The sequence below is a fragment of the Corvus kubaryi genome, unplaced genomic scaffold, assembly GCF_017639235.1.
Source record: "Corvus kubaryi isolate FWS band 111438036 unplaced genomic scaffold, C.kubaryi_AGA036_p1.0 134, whole genome shotgun sequence".
NCBI classification, from domain to species: Eukaryota; Metazoa; Chordata; class Aves; order Passeriformes; family Corvidae; genus Corvus; species Corvus kubaryi.
Window position 1 is genome coordinate 5891948 of NW_024580668.1, and position 15520 is coordinate 5907467.

Here is a 15520-nt window from a genome sequence, read left to right on the forward strand (position 1 = left end):
TTTCCTTAGAATCATAGAATCAACTAGGTTGGAAAAGACCTCTGACATCATCGAATCAGACCTGTGACCCAACACCATGTTGTCAACTGGACCATGGCACTGAGTGCCATGTCCAGTCTTTCCTTAAACCTCTCCAAGGATGGTAACTCCACCACCTCCCCAGGGCCACCCATTCCGATGTCTAATCACCCTTTCTATGAAGGAATTCTTCCTAATGTCCAGCCTAAGCTTCCCCAGGTGCATCTTAGGACCATGTCTCCTCCTGTTTACAGCAAGGATCATCAAAGCCCAACTGCTGTCCCAGCACAGGACACCCCCAACAAACCCACCATGTGTCTGAGATCATTGTCCAAATCTCCTTGAGCTCCATCAGGCTCAGTGCCATGATCACTTTCCTGGGGAGCCTGTTTTAGTTCACCCATTGCCCCAAGAGCTTTGGGAGCCCCATTTTCCCTCACACCAGCCCACAGTAGCCATGGCCAGGCCACCGTGGCAGAGGATCACAGCCAGTCTGACCACTGGCAGCAGCCACCCTCAACATGGGTCTTTATCAGATCAATTCATTTTTTTTTCCTTCCAGCTATTTTGCAGAACCTGGGTGGAATTGTGGGCCCCTTAGCCCAGTTTATATTGATTTCAATAGGGCCAAGGTGTAAGCTGCGCAAGCTACAAAGTTTTGTAACATCTCCATGCTTCATTTTGGGGGTAAAAGTGGCAAATTTTGATCCTTGTGAAATACACTAAACAACACAATCATGCTTTCCTTTAGATGCAGTTAAAACCAGAGTCTTCTCTGTGTTCACATGTTTGGAACTTGGTAGTTTGAGTTTGTACTTACCGTTCTAAAAAAATATCTGAAATGAAGAGTCCACTTTTGTCCTTTTTCTGATCAGACATAAAGAAGAAAGAGCGCCTGGAGATGCTTCGTGTTCTCTGTTTGACTTAGGTAGCAAGTAATAATTGGTATTTTCCTAGAATCCCAGAATGGTTTGGGTTGGAAGAGACCTCAGAGATCATCTTGTTCCAATCTGTGCCATGGGCAGGGACACCTCCCACTAGACCAGGTTGCTCCGAGCCCTTTCCAACCTGGCCTGTTCCAATTCTGTTTGTCTCTAGTGTAGCTATGGAGCAAGTCAGTAAATCCCTGCTCTGGGCAGTCCCTGAGTGAGCTGGAAAGGCCATCCAAAGCACAGAGCTTCAAAAAAACAGGACGAAAAAAGTGACCATCGTGGCTGGAGAGAGGAACATGTGTGTGGAAGGAGAAGGAAAGGCTGGATGCCTGGGTGATGGGCACTGCTCCGAAGTCCATGTGATTGTATATGTTCACATCTCGATATAGAAACGATGTGACTATGAATCATCCTCGCCAGGAGAGCATGTGGGCAGAACGTTAGAGCTCTCTGCTTCAGCATCCCAATGTACAGGGGGCTGCTCTTAGGCTGTACCTGTTAGATTAGACCCAAAGGCAGCAGGACACATATATACATGCATGTACACATCTAGGTCTTTGTGGGAATATTTTTTTTGTCTTTTGCATTTGGAAAATGTGGATTTTTTTTCTTCCTGGTAATGCTAAGAGTGATCTTGTCTATCCATTGAGAAGTGCATAATCTTTTAGAAATAAGACCAGGAAGATGAAAAGTCTCAGTCGAAGGATATGGGTAAGGTGATACTCATATTTATATATATATTATATAACTTAGGATACTCTTGGAGAGTAACACTGTAACCCAGGGGGTGACGCAGGGTTTGGTTTTGTCTTAGTTGAAACAAATGTGTTCTTCTACTTTAAGAAAAAGTTGTACTTATCTTTCTTTCCCCTTGCTAATACTCTCTGAAATCTCAGAACAGTTCATGTGTAAGATACAGAATACTTTTGTTGGTGTTTTCTTTTTTTTTTTTTTTTAATTTAGATTTTTCAGGAATTTTATGCAGCACTCTCTGTTATGATCAGGGAAGAAAATCAAATACTGCCATAATAGAATCATCTCCCTCCTGGACCCCACACCCCTGTGGAATGTTCCCAAACCAAGGATCCAGCATTGACTTCCATCATTTGAGGGTGAAAAATAAAAGCAGACGCACAGAGAAATTGTATCTGTTCTTCTCTCCTGTTTCTCATGTCACTGACACATTGTTTGTGAAAACATGAGGAGGGAAATCATATGCAAAGAGTGTGGCCTGTGAACAGATCCCATCTGACATCAGCATCACACATGCTGTTCCCTGCAAGACAACTTCCTTGGAAAGCTGTGGCAGGGAGCTCAACGGAGCAACGACTGAGCACAGGGACTCTCCCCTGTCTCCCTCTTGATCTTCATCCTTGGCAACTCCTTCTTGCTGCTGTCGTGGGGTTTCCATTAAATTGTAAGGTCAGTCTGTCTTTGGTTACTTTGTTGTGCTTTTTCCCCTTTAGCTCTCTGCAGTGACTTCAGGTTGGTCTGTTGTCTTTCTTCCTCGTCTTTCAATCTTGCTATTGATTATTGATACAGGGACAAACTAAACCTATTCCAGGCCAATTTGCATGGAGAAAAGCAGATGATTGTAGTGTGAATAGCTCAGGAATAGAGCTTTCTGCCTGTCGCCCAAGCAATATTCAGGCAGCCAGGCACATTCTCTGCAATGAAAACACAGTCCAAACTATAGCAGGATTCAATTGGAAAATCAGATGTTCTGTGATTCTTGGTGGCTGATTTTCTGCCAATTATAAAGTAGGATGAGCTCCATTAGAATCACAACAATGCCTGAAAAATCCTTCTTTACAGGTAATTTAATGGCTGAATGGTGGAACTTTGGTCACAAGTGGGTAAGAATCTCTTCTGAGGAGCTGTTAGTTTTATATGTGAACAATTTGGAGTTGCAATGCCACTCAGCTTACATGAGGCTCCAGGTCTTCTGTTCCTGTACCTCCTGGCTTGGTGTAGGTAAAGGGAATAAAGCCCAGATGTGAGGCTCCTCCATGTCAGAATCGGAAGGAACTGGGAAATGATCAGTCAGGGGGAGAGGAAGAAGCACAATTCATCTTTGGGGAAACCTGCCAGGTGCTACTTAGGAAGGAAAAAATCAAGGGAATATGATTTATGTTTTCCATACTCACTGTGGAAATGTACTTAGCCCTACAGTTCTCTCCTCAACTTTAATTTGTATTCCCAATCCCTGTGCTGCTGCTCAGGCCTCTAAGAACTCTGCTTGCTCTTTGGATCTTTGGATTGTTGATCTGCTGAAAACTGAAAATAGTTCATTCAATTTGCAGCAGCATTGAATGTTTGAAGATTTTTTTCAAGTATTCAGAATGTTATGGGAAACAAAAGAAGACAACAAATAATGGGTTTGGGGTTGTTCTTTATTTCTTTTTTTTTTCCCTCATGATGTTTGGGTTCAACAGCGAGGGCAAGAAGGGGTAGAAAACTGAATGAAGAGAAAAAATGACCCTTGAAAAAGAAACTCATATTTTTCAGCTCCAAAAGCCATTTAGAAAAATAAAAGAGAAGCTATTTTCCACAAACACTTTCCTTTGAAAAAGAAGAGAACAGTAGTCAACCCACTCTTCAATAGCAAAAATATTTTTTATAATAGGCTGAACACTTAAACCACAAAGTTATGAAAGAGTTTTCCTTGTTTCAAAGAACTGGTATATTAGTTTGCTTCTCTTTCAGATCACAGTAGGATTTTAAGGCCAGTTCCTCTATTGATTTTTTGAGTATCTGCTGTGCTTTGCAGATTTTCCTTTTCATATGTACTGTGTTCTGTTCTGTGGGCTGGGATATTAATAGGATTTGATTTGAAGCACTTCCATGAATCACGTTGCAAGCTACATTTAGCTATTCCTAACTATTACAATACCTAAAGTTTTGAGGCAATCAAATGCCATGGTAGTGGGGGTCAGGGGAAAGAATTACAGCAGGAGATTGAAAGATTTGAATCCCTAGGAAATCACTTCACAAAACAGGTATTTGTTACTCACCTGTGCACTACTTCCAGCAGTCTCTATGTATAGTATGTGTACTTTTTACAAGAGCATGCAGTGATAGGATAAGAGGGAATGGCTTTAAACTAAAAGAGGGGAGATTTAGGTTTGATGTTAGGTTTGGTGTACTCAGAGTGTGGTGAGGCCCTGGCACAGGGTGCCCAGAGAAGCTGTGGTTGCCCCTGGATCCCTGAAAGTGTCCAAGACCAGGTTGGATGGGGCTTGGAGCAACCTGGGATAGTGGAAGGTGTCCCTGCCCATGGCAGGGGGTGGGAATGAGTGGGCTTTAATGTCCCTTCCAACCCAAACCATTCTGGGATTCTATTATTTACTTCATAGCAACATTTTCCAGGCTTCCTGAATTAATGATTGTTAATGTGTGAAGAAATAAATCATTTATTATTATTAATGTGTTAAATTTGCTTTTCATTATTATTGAAAAGTCCACTGAAGGAAGTGCAGCAAGGAAGACATTGATAGGCAGAGAAGATCCCTGCAGATGTATAGCAGAACTTGTTATGGGAAAAGAAAAATTTGAGCTGCATGAAACAGCAAAGTGAGACTTCTGAGCTTTGCCCTGCCCTGAGGGAATGGCTTTGTGTTTGTCCCAGGGGTGACCAGTCACTTTTCAGTGTGTCTTGTCACTATTCACTGGGTTGGATCCTGCTTCCTGTCCGCAGTGGATTTGTTTTATGGATGCTGTGGAGCTCTGTGTCAATGTCCAGCAGTGTGCTTTGGTCCCTCAGGACTGCCCTGGGAGGCAGCTGAGCCGACAGGCTTCCTCACAGGTGTTCCTGTGGCAGGAGCAGTGCCAGCAGCTCCCCAGGGAGCAGCAGTGTAGCTGTTGTGCTGCAGGATGAGACCAGCTGGCCCTGCAGAGGGAAGGAAGGGGAAGGACAACACACGAGGAGGAGGCAGCCAGAAGAGGAAAAGAGAGGCCCTAAATGGAGAAAGAGCAGCAGTCATCTGTGTCTAGGGCTTTAAGTGTAATGATTTTGTCTACTCTGTTTCAGGCTGCTAAGCACTTATATCACAGGGTCTGAATGGTTTTTTCTGCAAAATGGATCCATGTCTTCATAGTGGCTAATATCTGAGCAAGTGGGAATAGGAATTATGTTATAAATTTGCTTGATATCCGGTTCCTTTACACATCAATTGCAGTGGCAAGCTATAGTGTCTCATGTTCCAGCCTCTTCGTTTCTTCACCAGTGCCAACTGATACCTTTTTTTTTCCCCTGTTATAAAAGCCTCTTTCCTCAGTAAACTCTTAATTTATTGATGAAAGCACAACAGTCCTCCTCAAGCTAAGCTTCATCCCCTTACAGCTGTGTAGCACCTCAAGGGTAGAGATGCTGAATTCTGCTGGAGTTTTTCCAGGGGCTCCAGTCACTCCAGTGCTTTCAAGCTCTTCATTATGCTGTCTCCAGCTATACTCTGGGCCTTGTATTTATTGATTGTTTTCCTTCCAAATCAGGCTGATAACAGCAAGCAGATTTTTGATTAATCATGTTTATATTACTTTCTTCATCGAGTGTTTCCAATCACTGTCTAGTGATGGCACTGTTGATCATTATCACTGATCTGTCCTGGACTCCTGATTGATGTTTACTGATTCCCACATTTGTTTATCACTAGCTCATGACACTCTTCATTTTAAGACGCATTCAGAAGTTCAGTAGGACATCTTAATGCTCTGAAAAGGAACTGAAAATGTATGACTTGCTAAAAAAGCTCAATGTAAGTTGCATGCAACACATTACTGAATATGTTATTTGCTTTCCAAATCTTGGCGTGCTAAAATAAAATCCTATGATTTATACATGGTGGCTTGTGTTTACTTGCTCTCAGCACCACACTTGGTATCATTTCATCTTCTTCTGCTACAGTTATCTCACTGGTCCTTCTCAGTTTTCCTCTGTTGGTGAAATGTTCCCCCCAAAATCACAAGTGTATCCCACAGATGATCAACCTTAAACCTGTCTTGAAGTTTTTATGATGGAAGAATATTATGTATATAAGAAAAAAACCCAAATAACCACTTCCAGAAACAGATAAATTTTGTCAATTCACTTAGAAGCTGCTTTTGAACTTCTCTGAGATTTATACAGCTTTTCCCTCTTTAACAATCAGGCTGGGTGTTCTCCTAAAATAGGTGGAATTGTGCACACCTTTGAGAAGCCAGGTGGTTATAAGCAGTAGAAGATGAGGTCATTGCTTGTAAAATGCTTCATAAAATCGGAATTATCAGTCACTCTTATTGATTAACAGGTGATTTGCTACAACCCATCAGCAGACCCCAAACAGTCTCTGTAGGAGGGATTTTGTTAACACTGTCCCTTGGATTTTTAGGATGCATTCTTCAAGAATCAGCATAGACTTAGAAAGAACAGGATCCATGGAGCAGAAGATAATGTGCAATTATCTTTATATGTATTTTATTACAGAGAAATTCACTAAGGACAAACTTCTCCAGCACATTCTCTTGTTACAAGATTCTGTAAATGTCGTATAAAAGCACTGCCCTCTACTGCTCAGGGGCTTTCATTAACAAGTATTTAATTAGAAAAAACCCAACACTGTCCTTTTTAATGAGAATGATTGTATAGGCTTGCCTGTAAGAAAGACTTTGGATCTTTTTATTAAAAGAAAAAAGCTAATTTATCATTTCTAAGAAACATAAACCACCCGTGTTCTTATGTTTACACGGAGAACTGATATTTTGTCAAGAGTTTAGAAGAAGCTTTATGCCTCTTCTCAGGCAGTGGTAAAGAAAAACACATTTTCAAGTAATTGTACCTTTCAAAACTATCCTTAAAATCTTCCATTTTGTGGAATTGTGACCACAGGAAGGCAAAGGAATAGGAGGATTTCAAGTTGTGAAAATGCGATTGTAGAAAAAGACTTAATTCCTAAAGTAAGGGAAATGCAATCTGTTCAAACTGTCTGGAGAAAATTCTTGTTGCTATTTATCTGCTAATTTTACAGTACATTTTCTTAAGAAATGTCAGGTGCAAACCACATGTGAAAACAAGCTGAAAAGATGCAGCCATACTGTTATTACAGTCACAGCAAAATAGGGAGGCCACTGTATCATAGGAATCAGGATATCACACCTGGCACTAGACTAGGTTTTAACAAGATCAGCTGTTTTCTGGAGAAAATTTGAGCCTAACTTTTGCTTCCTGACTCCTATTTATAAAGATGAAATTTGGACTCATTAGCCAATAGAGAATTTCAGTCCAAACCTAACCAATTGGGGGCAACTAAGCATTATAAATGGCCTCTGAGGCAGGTGGGCTCATTTATGCCTTGGTGGTGTTTCTCCTTTGGGAGAGGCTTCTGAGGAGAGAAGATTTTTGTGTGGAGCTTGTGGTGTTGAGAGAATTTTAATTCATGGAAGCCTTCTGGGTTTTTGTTCGTTTGCTTCAGGTAAAGTTGGTTTTTTTTACAAATAGTTTTATCTCTTTTGTGCTAATTGGTGGCATGAACTGCAATGTTGCTTTGGCTTTGTATTACTATGTAAGTAGCAGGTTGTGAAAGAACATTAATTTTTAGTGGTGTTATAGCTATTTAAAATTTTAATTTGGTTTGGGGAGTCTTGTTAGCAAAGTTAATAAATCTTCTGCTGAGCACGTGAATATGCAGGTACACTATAATGGGCTTCTTAATAAGCAAAAGATAAATATGTTTGTTCTCCTATGTTGCACCTCAAAGCAAAAGCTGTGAAGCTTGGTCTCAAGGGCTTTCTAGGTGGAGGGAGGCTAAGACAAGCTGGTCATCATCTCTGTGAAACCCAGAGTTTGTTGTAGCTTAAGAGTTATAGCTTTTGTTTTGTTAGGGCCCAAGATGGGAACAGCACTGATTGGGGAGCTGTGCCTGGTGACCAAGCTTCTGTGTTCTGAGAGTAAAATCTGCTGTGAAAGCAAATAATCTGTCTGCTCCTCAGTTTGCTTAGCTTGCAAATTCTGCTGGGCATCAGTGACTAATGGCTTTGGATTTTTCTTTATAGCAGTGGCATAGTTCCTGAGTAACTTCTTTATTGTATTAAATAAAGCACAGTTTCTGAAAGACACTTTTAGAGCTTTTCCCTCCAACTCTGGTTTCTGTCACTGTCATTATAGAATGAAATTCTGGTTGTTAATGAGCTTTTTCTTCCTTGCTGCCTTTTGTTGTGAGAGGCATGTGGCTGAGCAAGCTTGGTTTTGCACCTTTAACTTAGTTACACTTTGTAGGAACTTCACTCCAAAGGAATTAACTTGTTCCTGGTTCTCAGTTGTGTCATTGTAAGGCTGTTTGAAAGTGTCTTTGCCAGCCATAGGGAAAGTGTTGGACACAGTGGCTGAGTTGCAGTTCAGCTTAATCACCCAGGGAAGGGCTGTTACTTAAGCAAGATGAGAGCTTGGATAATCAGGCACTGGTAACTTCTTTAATTTCACTCTTACTCTTGTGCAGAAGGAGGACAGAGCAGAAAATGACAAAAACTAGAAAATCCTTGATTTAAGGACACCACCTCATAGAAACTGCACCTAATTATTTTAGGCTTGGAAAGGTTCTCTTTTATAGAGCTCTTTCTGGATATTCAGTGCTTAATAATCATAACAATAAGGTCACGAAAAATCTACTGATGTTTTGCCTGGTGTTTGGCTGTAAATAGGAGATTGAGACATTTGTTTGGGTGTGGCTGTTCTCTGTTTTATGGTGTGCCTGGTTTGGGGAATAAAAAAGCAGAGCCTTTCTAATGTTAGTTTAAAGGCTGAGCAAAATGGCTGGGGATTTATCTTGCAGATCAGATGCCAAAATCAGGATTGGTTTAGCTTGGGAGATGGCACAGGTTTTGCCTTCCTCTCTCTGTTCCATCTTTCCTGTAAATTGGCAGAGGGGTTTGGAAAGCGCTGGGCTCTTCCCATCAGACACCAGTGAGTGCTCAGAAAAGTTCAACAGCAAAGTGCAGAAACACAGGGTCTGTGGCTGGGCTGCAATTCTGAAACAAGCTGGGCTTTGTTGATACCAGAAGCTTTCTGGAATGTGCGTGGGGATGAGGAATAATAATGCGGGGTGAGTGCTGCCTGGTGCTGGGCATGCAGCTGACTGCTCTGGGCTCTCCCATCCTCTCTTTCAGAGCACGGCCATGGGGGACGCAGCAGCAGCAGCAGAGCAGCCGGAGCCCAGGGGTGCTCGCTGCCAGCTCTTTGATTCCAGCATGAGGAACATGGCAATGAGGCTGAGGACTTTCCAGCAGTGGCCCCGCACCGCCCCTGTGTCTGCCCGGGATCTGGCCAAGGCTGGATTTTTCTACGTGGGCCCCAGGGATGAAGTGCAGTGTTTTTGCTGTGGTGGTGTCCTGAAGGACTGGAGACCTATTGATTGCCCCATAATAGAGCACATGAAATTCTTCCCTTCCTGTAAATACATCTGCGGTGAGGATGTTGGGAACCAGGAGGTGCTGTCCCTGCAGGAGATCTTTGACACTGTGGATGGGCAGATCCTGAGTCTCTTGCAGGGGATAGTCAGTGAGGAGACAGCCCTGCCCAATGAGCCAGAGTACCCTGAGATGGTCACAGAGGAGATGAGACTGTCTACATTTGAGAACTGGCCTCAAAATTCCCACATGCATCCAGAGCAACTGGCTAGAGCAGGGTTCTTTTACACAGGTGGGTACTTGGGAGAAGTGTCCTTAACTCTTACTCACCTTAACTTTTGAAAGTTTCACTATGTGTTACTGGTCTTATAAATACCTGTGAGTGTGTGCATTGTAGTTAAAAACCACATCCTTCCTTGTGCCTGTGCTGTTTTACTTGCTGCTTGTGCACAGTTTGTTTCAACATTTAACTTCTGTTTGGATACTGAGGGGTCCACTACTAAATAAACTCCCCTGCCAGCAGGAGTGGAAAATGTGATGTGTTTTAAGCAGATGTTTTACTGACAGAAAAGTGTGTGCTTGAAGATCCATTGAGTGTATTTATTCCTTGCACTGCTAAAAGGACTTGAGGAGCTTGGTTTGTCATGTTTTGCATAGGCTCTATCTTGCACTGAAGCTTTTTCTTCTCAAAACCCCAAATCTGAGTGAAAGCTGTATGGAGTCAGCACATCTGGCTTGTTGTTCTAAGAACACTTTATTTGAAATACAGAAATAAGATACATTTTTTTTTTTGGGAAGACTTGTAATATTTCTTGTAATCACGTGTATGTGAATATCAATATAATGTTATTGTTTTCCTCTGAGAATGCTTTGCTGGTTAGGTGATAGGTTTGAAGAAATACTCATCTCTGAATTGACCAGTCAGAGGAAATATTTGTGCTATGGCAGATTGTGGTTAGTGAGCAAAGTGTGTTCACAGGTACAACTAATTACAGCTCTGCTCTAAATGCAGGCAGGGGGGTTGGCTGGGGGGGGCTGTGCATGGCAGCTCAGCTGCTCCCATAGATGCTGCCTGTGAGCTTGTGACTGCCTTCTGGAATCATCTCAACCAGCTGCAGCTCTGGGAGCTCACACTGAGTTCCTGCCCCTGTACAACGTCCACAGTGCTGGTAAATTGTCATGTTTCATCTCTTCTGTCCAAAGCCTGTGTTTTGTGCTGAGTCTTGCCCCAGGTTCTCACTCAGGGTTAGTGTAGAGCATGTAGTGTCTCAGATATCAAACAATCTCTTGGTCTCTTTCAGGACAAGGAGATGTAGTGAGGTGTTTTTACTGTGATGGAGGTGTGAGGAGCTGGTCCTTTGGAGATGATCCTTGGAGGGAACATGCCAAATGGTATCCAGAGTAAGTCAGTCTTGGTTAACAAATACCCCTCATAGCAAGGCCAAAAGATAGGTCATGCATTTCATACTGACAGATTTCTTTCATGGGATAGAAATATTTAGATCCTCTCACCTTAAAAGCAAAATAAGATGTTCAAATTCAGGTGGAATGGCACAGTTCAGACCTGAGATTCTCCAATTTGACCTAGAATTTACCTTCTAAGAGTTCAATTAAAATAACTTTCTTTGGCATCAAAGAAGAGCTTTCATTTCTCCCACTCTGAGGTACTAGAAGAAATGTACTGTAAACCTTGGGTTTCTGCAGCAGTTCTTGTTTCTTCCTGTGAACTGCTCTCTCATCACAATTCCTGTGGTCTATTCTAAAGCATGTTACAACTGAGCTCATCCTGGGCCAAAATGAAGACTGAATTAAGGGGGAGGAGGGATCATGATCTCTTACTTCTCAGTCTTTGTGCAAGAGGTGGGCAGGAGAAACCCTGTGTTTAATGGATACATAGCGGTTTGCTTATTGCTCATAGCACCCTTTGCTTCTAAAATTCAAACTACTACTGCTAGCTTCACTTGGGAGATCCTGTACTAATGTCTTTAAACCTTTCTGATCATAGGTGTGAATTTTTACTGCACTCAAGGGGGAGAGAATTTGTTAGCAGCGTTCAGGCAACCTTTTCTACCACCCTGCTGGCTCCAGTGAGTCATTAATATTTTGTGTGTAGTGGATTAGGTTTGGTAGATGGTGGAGTTTTGAACACACTTCTTTTTGTGTCATTTTCAGAGACATTCCTGGGATCAGACTGAGCAAGACTCCTCTCCTTCCCAAGGTTAGTGCAGCAATTCCATGGTGTTCTATCTTCTGGTGAACTTGGTGTAGTCTGAGTTCCATCATCCCACCCCAGCTCCTGTGCCCTCTGTAGACAGGGTGTTTGTGAGATGTTTTGATATTCTAGCAGCTGTTTCTCTTTGGTTTTAGGAAATGGTCTCTAGCTCAAGAAACAAAGTTACTTGTTCTAGTGAGACCTCTTAGTCGAAGACCAGAGACACTTAGCTAGTCTGGAGATCCTGTGAATTTTGAGTGCTTGCCTAACTTACCTTTGGCTTTTGTATGCTCTTGCTGTTGATGTCTGTCTGTAAATTCTTTCACTAAAACATTTTAAACAGGCTTGATAAGAAACCAGAGAACAGTGGAGGGTCTAGGCGTTCATGAAAGTGTTGATCCTAGGGATTATTCCCATTTATCAGTTGCTCCCAGAAATGTAAGTAGGTGAAATTTGGCTCCCATAAGCTCAAGCAAGACTTGAGCTTTTGAAGAGATTGCCAGCTGAATTTCCTACTTCTGTTGTTACTGATGAATGGTTAAGGTAGGAGAGGCCTTAATTGGGATGTTCCACTTGATGTTCATGAAAGCAGTTCCGAGGCTTCTGTTCTGGGATGTGAAAACAAAGATAAGGATTCTGGGCTGATGCCAAACACAGGAGACTATGTTCACTGATAAAGTAAAATAAACCATCCAAAATAAGTGTCTGGGCTTTTATGAAATTGGTTTTGGTTAACTTTCTTGTGAATTATGATTTGAAGTAAAAAACAAATGTGGATGTTAATCTGGCTATATGGATAGCTTGAGGAGTGTTCTAGAATATATTAATGCCATTTTATGTAGAACACCTTCAAGGAATGGCACACTTTTTGCCCAAAGCTCTGCCTTTTTGGTAAAGTATCTGTTCACTGCTTTACAGATCCTCTGAGAGATTGGAAATTGCTGGCTCATCCTTCTGAGGATCAGAGTGCCATAGTGCAGAATGTCCTGCAGATGGGCTTTGACCCCACCTGGGTGGCAATCCTGGTAGAGAATAAATTTGGGCTGACTGGGACTTTCTACCTGTCTGAGTCTGAGCTGATCTCAGACCTGCTGCAGTCAGGTGGGGGGGCCAGCAGCAGTGCAGGAAGAAGCAGAGGTAGGCCTGACTCACACCTGGGCTGGGGTTTAACCTCTTCCTCATTGCATCTGGAGCACTTCTGGGAGTGTCTTGAGGGTCTGCCTTCACTCTGCCCAGGCTGGAATTAAGAGGAGTAATGCCCCCAAGCCTGCCTTCCCTTGGGAGGCTGAGCAATGAGGTTCTGATTTAAAGAAACCTGGAGAAGCTGTGGTTACTGGGATGTCAGTGGCTGTATCTGCCTGCACTGGGCTGTGGTGGGGATATCCTTGGTGTTTCCTGCTGCCCTCAGAGCTGCAGTAACCGGCAGCTCCACGATGTGGAGGCTTGTGCATAGATTCACATCTGATCCAGACAGAGGCAGTTTTCTGAAGCAAAGCTTCTAGGATGGATGATCACTCCAAGCCTATTTAAAATTGGATCAATAACTTGATCAGAAACAGCCATGCTTTTTGTCTAGATAGTATATATTTTCCTTAACTTCTGTCTGTCTTGTGTTATCTGTTTTGTGAAGCCTGTTTGCCAAGTGAATTTTACTTGAAGATGCAGTTCCAAAGCTCCTGCCTCCACAGCGCGGTCTGCCATTTCTGTAGCTAACATGGGGAAAAAAAAATCCACAAACCTGAAATTTTGATTACATAGCAGTATAGGAGCTGGAATGACCAGCTGATGTCATAGATAAACCAACCTTGAGGAGAGAATGTGATATGGACAGACAGGCATTGGCAGGGAGTGAACTTACATAGCTACTGAAGCACCACAGAGAACATCAGCCACACCAGGCTGAGTAAAGAAATTTTTAACTAAATGCTTCTGAGGTCCAGGGTATTTCATCTTTTCACACAGCACTGTCTGGAGAGGGATAAAGGGGGGTAGCATTCAATACCATCTTCTTTTCTGGTTATACAGGAGCTGTTCAGCGAGAGACTGGAACATCAAGACAAGAAATGCGATCTGTGCAGCAAAAGGAACCAGGTGCTCTGGGCTGGCAGTGGCGGGGAATTGAGCTTCGGCATAATTGGGAGGGCTTCTAGAATAACAGTATCATTATACTAACTCATTTTTTCAATTTTGAAGGGGACTGAGTGCTGGTTTGAGTGGTACCTGAGCACAGAAACCCTTTTTCAGGGATTGGAATGCCCCTGTGAAGCAGCTGTTACAAAAGAATCCAGTTTATCAGGATAATTATGTACCATAGTAAATGCTGTTGATCTGTGTCCCTGCTCGGTCCGGCAGGTGTAGATAAGATGAATCTTGTGTAGATAAGCTAGTCTACAATAGCTGTAGTTTTCCAGCTTAAATGAAACTTGCCTAAGAGGTACTTTTGCCATCTTCACAGTCTGAACAAAACAGTGGGCAAGTTGCAGTGTGACTTCCTAAGCTGTCACAGCTGGGACTCTGGAGCTGTGACAACATTAACAGTTTGGGCTTTTGTTTTTTTCTTTTTTGGTAAAGATGAGCCTCAGCTGAGCACAGAAGAACAGCTCCGCCGCCTGCAAGAGGAGAGGATGTGCAAAGTGTGCATGGACAAAGAGGTGTCTGTTGTGTTTGTTCCCTGTGGCCACCTGGTAGCTTGTGGAGAATGTGCCCTCAATTTGAGGCTGTGTCCCATCTGCAGAGCTGTCATCCAGGGGAGTGTGAGAGCTTTCATGTCCTGAGCCATGATGCACCTGAGGGGAAAGATAAGTCTGTACAACTCATTTGTAACTCAGCAGAGGGAGGAAATAAGTAAAGAGTTTGATGCTGGAGCATTCTTATTTGCAGGGTAGCTTGGCATAAGTGTGAAAACTCACTAAATGTGCCTCCCATGCACAGTGTTCCTAGGAATAGCTGCTGGTTTGATGTACTCTTGCTGATCTTGCTTTAGGACTACTCCAGGAAAACTCTGCTGGGCTCTTTTGTCCTCCAAATGAGGCTGTTGTTGACAGAGATTCTCCTCCACATTTTTGTGTTCTCAAGTGACTCTTTGCTCTGTGTTGAAATCAAAGGCTGTTTTCAGCAGACTCTCTGGTTCTCTCACTCACTTAGCAGCTGTCTAGAAATTATTCTGCTAGGGATTCCTTCAGGAAGTTTGATTGAAAATGGGAGTATTTTTTGTACAAAATGCATTCCATTGAGACTAGAATACTCAGCAGCAACGTGTTGTAGGGGAGGGAGAATCTACCTTTTTCTCCCCTTTTTGTTGAATCTTTGACAACTGATGAAATGTTTCAGTAATACTCAAATTTGCATAACTAAGTGGAAAAGCCTGGCCTGACTCTCCAACCTCTCTGCTCTCAGCTGACCTCCCCAGGTGAAAGGCTCTTTGCTCAGGGTCACTGAATGGTCTCCTAGAAGCTTCTTATGGAGCTCTTCCCTGGCTGTTGGGTACTATCCTACTAGAAAACAGCTCTGGAAAAATACCTTTTTAGAACATCTCTTTGCTGGCTAAACTGGTGATTCTTATTTAAAATGGAATATTCTATCATGTAGCCAAAAAGAGTAAGTTTCATCCACAGTATCCCTTGTTAACTGAACGGGAAAGGAAATATGTTTTTAAAAATAAACTGTTCTTTTTCATGGAATAAATTTTTTCCTTTGTTTAATTTAGAGGTCTGAGTATCTGATTGTAGTACAATTCCCTACCAGGGGAGGGCTGTGATTGTGTCCTAAGATGTTAGAGTGACATCAGGTTGTAAATCACATCTGTCCTTCAGTGCTGCATGGGCATGAGTAAGAAAAGCAACTGTTCTCACCATCCACTAATTTCCTTTGGAATTCACCAGACAGCACATGGGTCATAGAGGCTTCAGATGGTTTGGGTTGGAAGGGACCTTAAAGCTCATCTCATTCCAACCCCCCTGCCATGGCCAGGAACACCTTCCAC

General features: G+C 42.6%; 1 protein-coding gene across 3 annotated transcripts; it reads left to right on the top strand.

Moving 5' to 3' along the window:
• Window positions 1-1118: 1118 nt before the first annotated feature.
• On the top strand, window positions 1119-15216 carry BIRC7 (baculoviral IAP repeat containing 7). Of its 3 annotated transcripts, XM_042046673.1 has the most exons (8): window positions 1126-1661; window positions 1914-2372; window positions 9087-9618; window positions 10628-10727; window positions 11332-11413; window positions 11499-11544; window positions 13564-13629; window positions 14110-15216. In XM_042046673.1, the coding sequence occupies exons 2-8, from the start codon at window positions 2166-2168 to the stop codon at window positions 14310-14312; spliced, it is 1236 nt and encodes a 411-aa protein (XP_041902607.1). In that variant the 5' UTR covers window positions 1126-1661; window positions 1914-2165; the 3' UTR covers window positions 14313-15216. The 3 variants fall into 3 exon arrangements, with proteins under 3 accessions (XP_041902620.1, XP_041902615.1, XP_041902607.1); XM_042046686.1 differs by lacking the exon at window positions 11332-11413 and having other exon boundaries at window positions 1119-1661; window positions 14110-14211; XM_042046681.1 differs by lacking the exon at window positions 1914-2372 and having other exon boundaries at window positions 1124-1661.
• The last annotated feature ends 304 nt before the right edge of the window (window positions 15217-15520 follow it).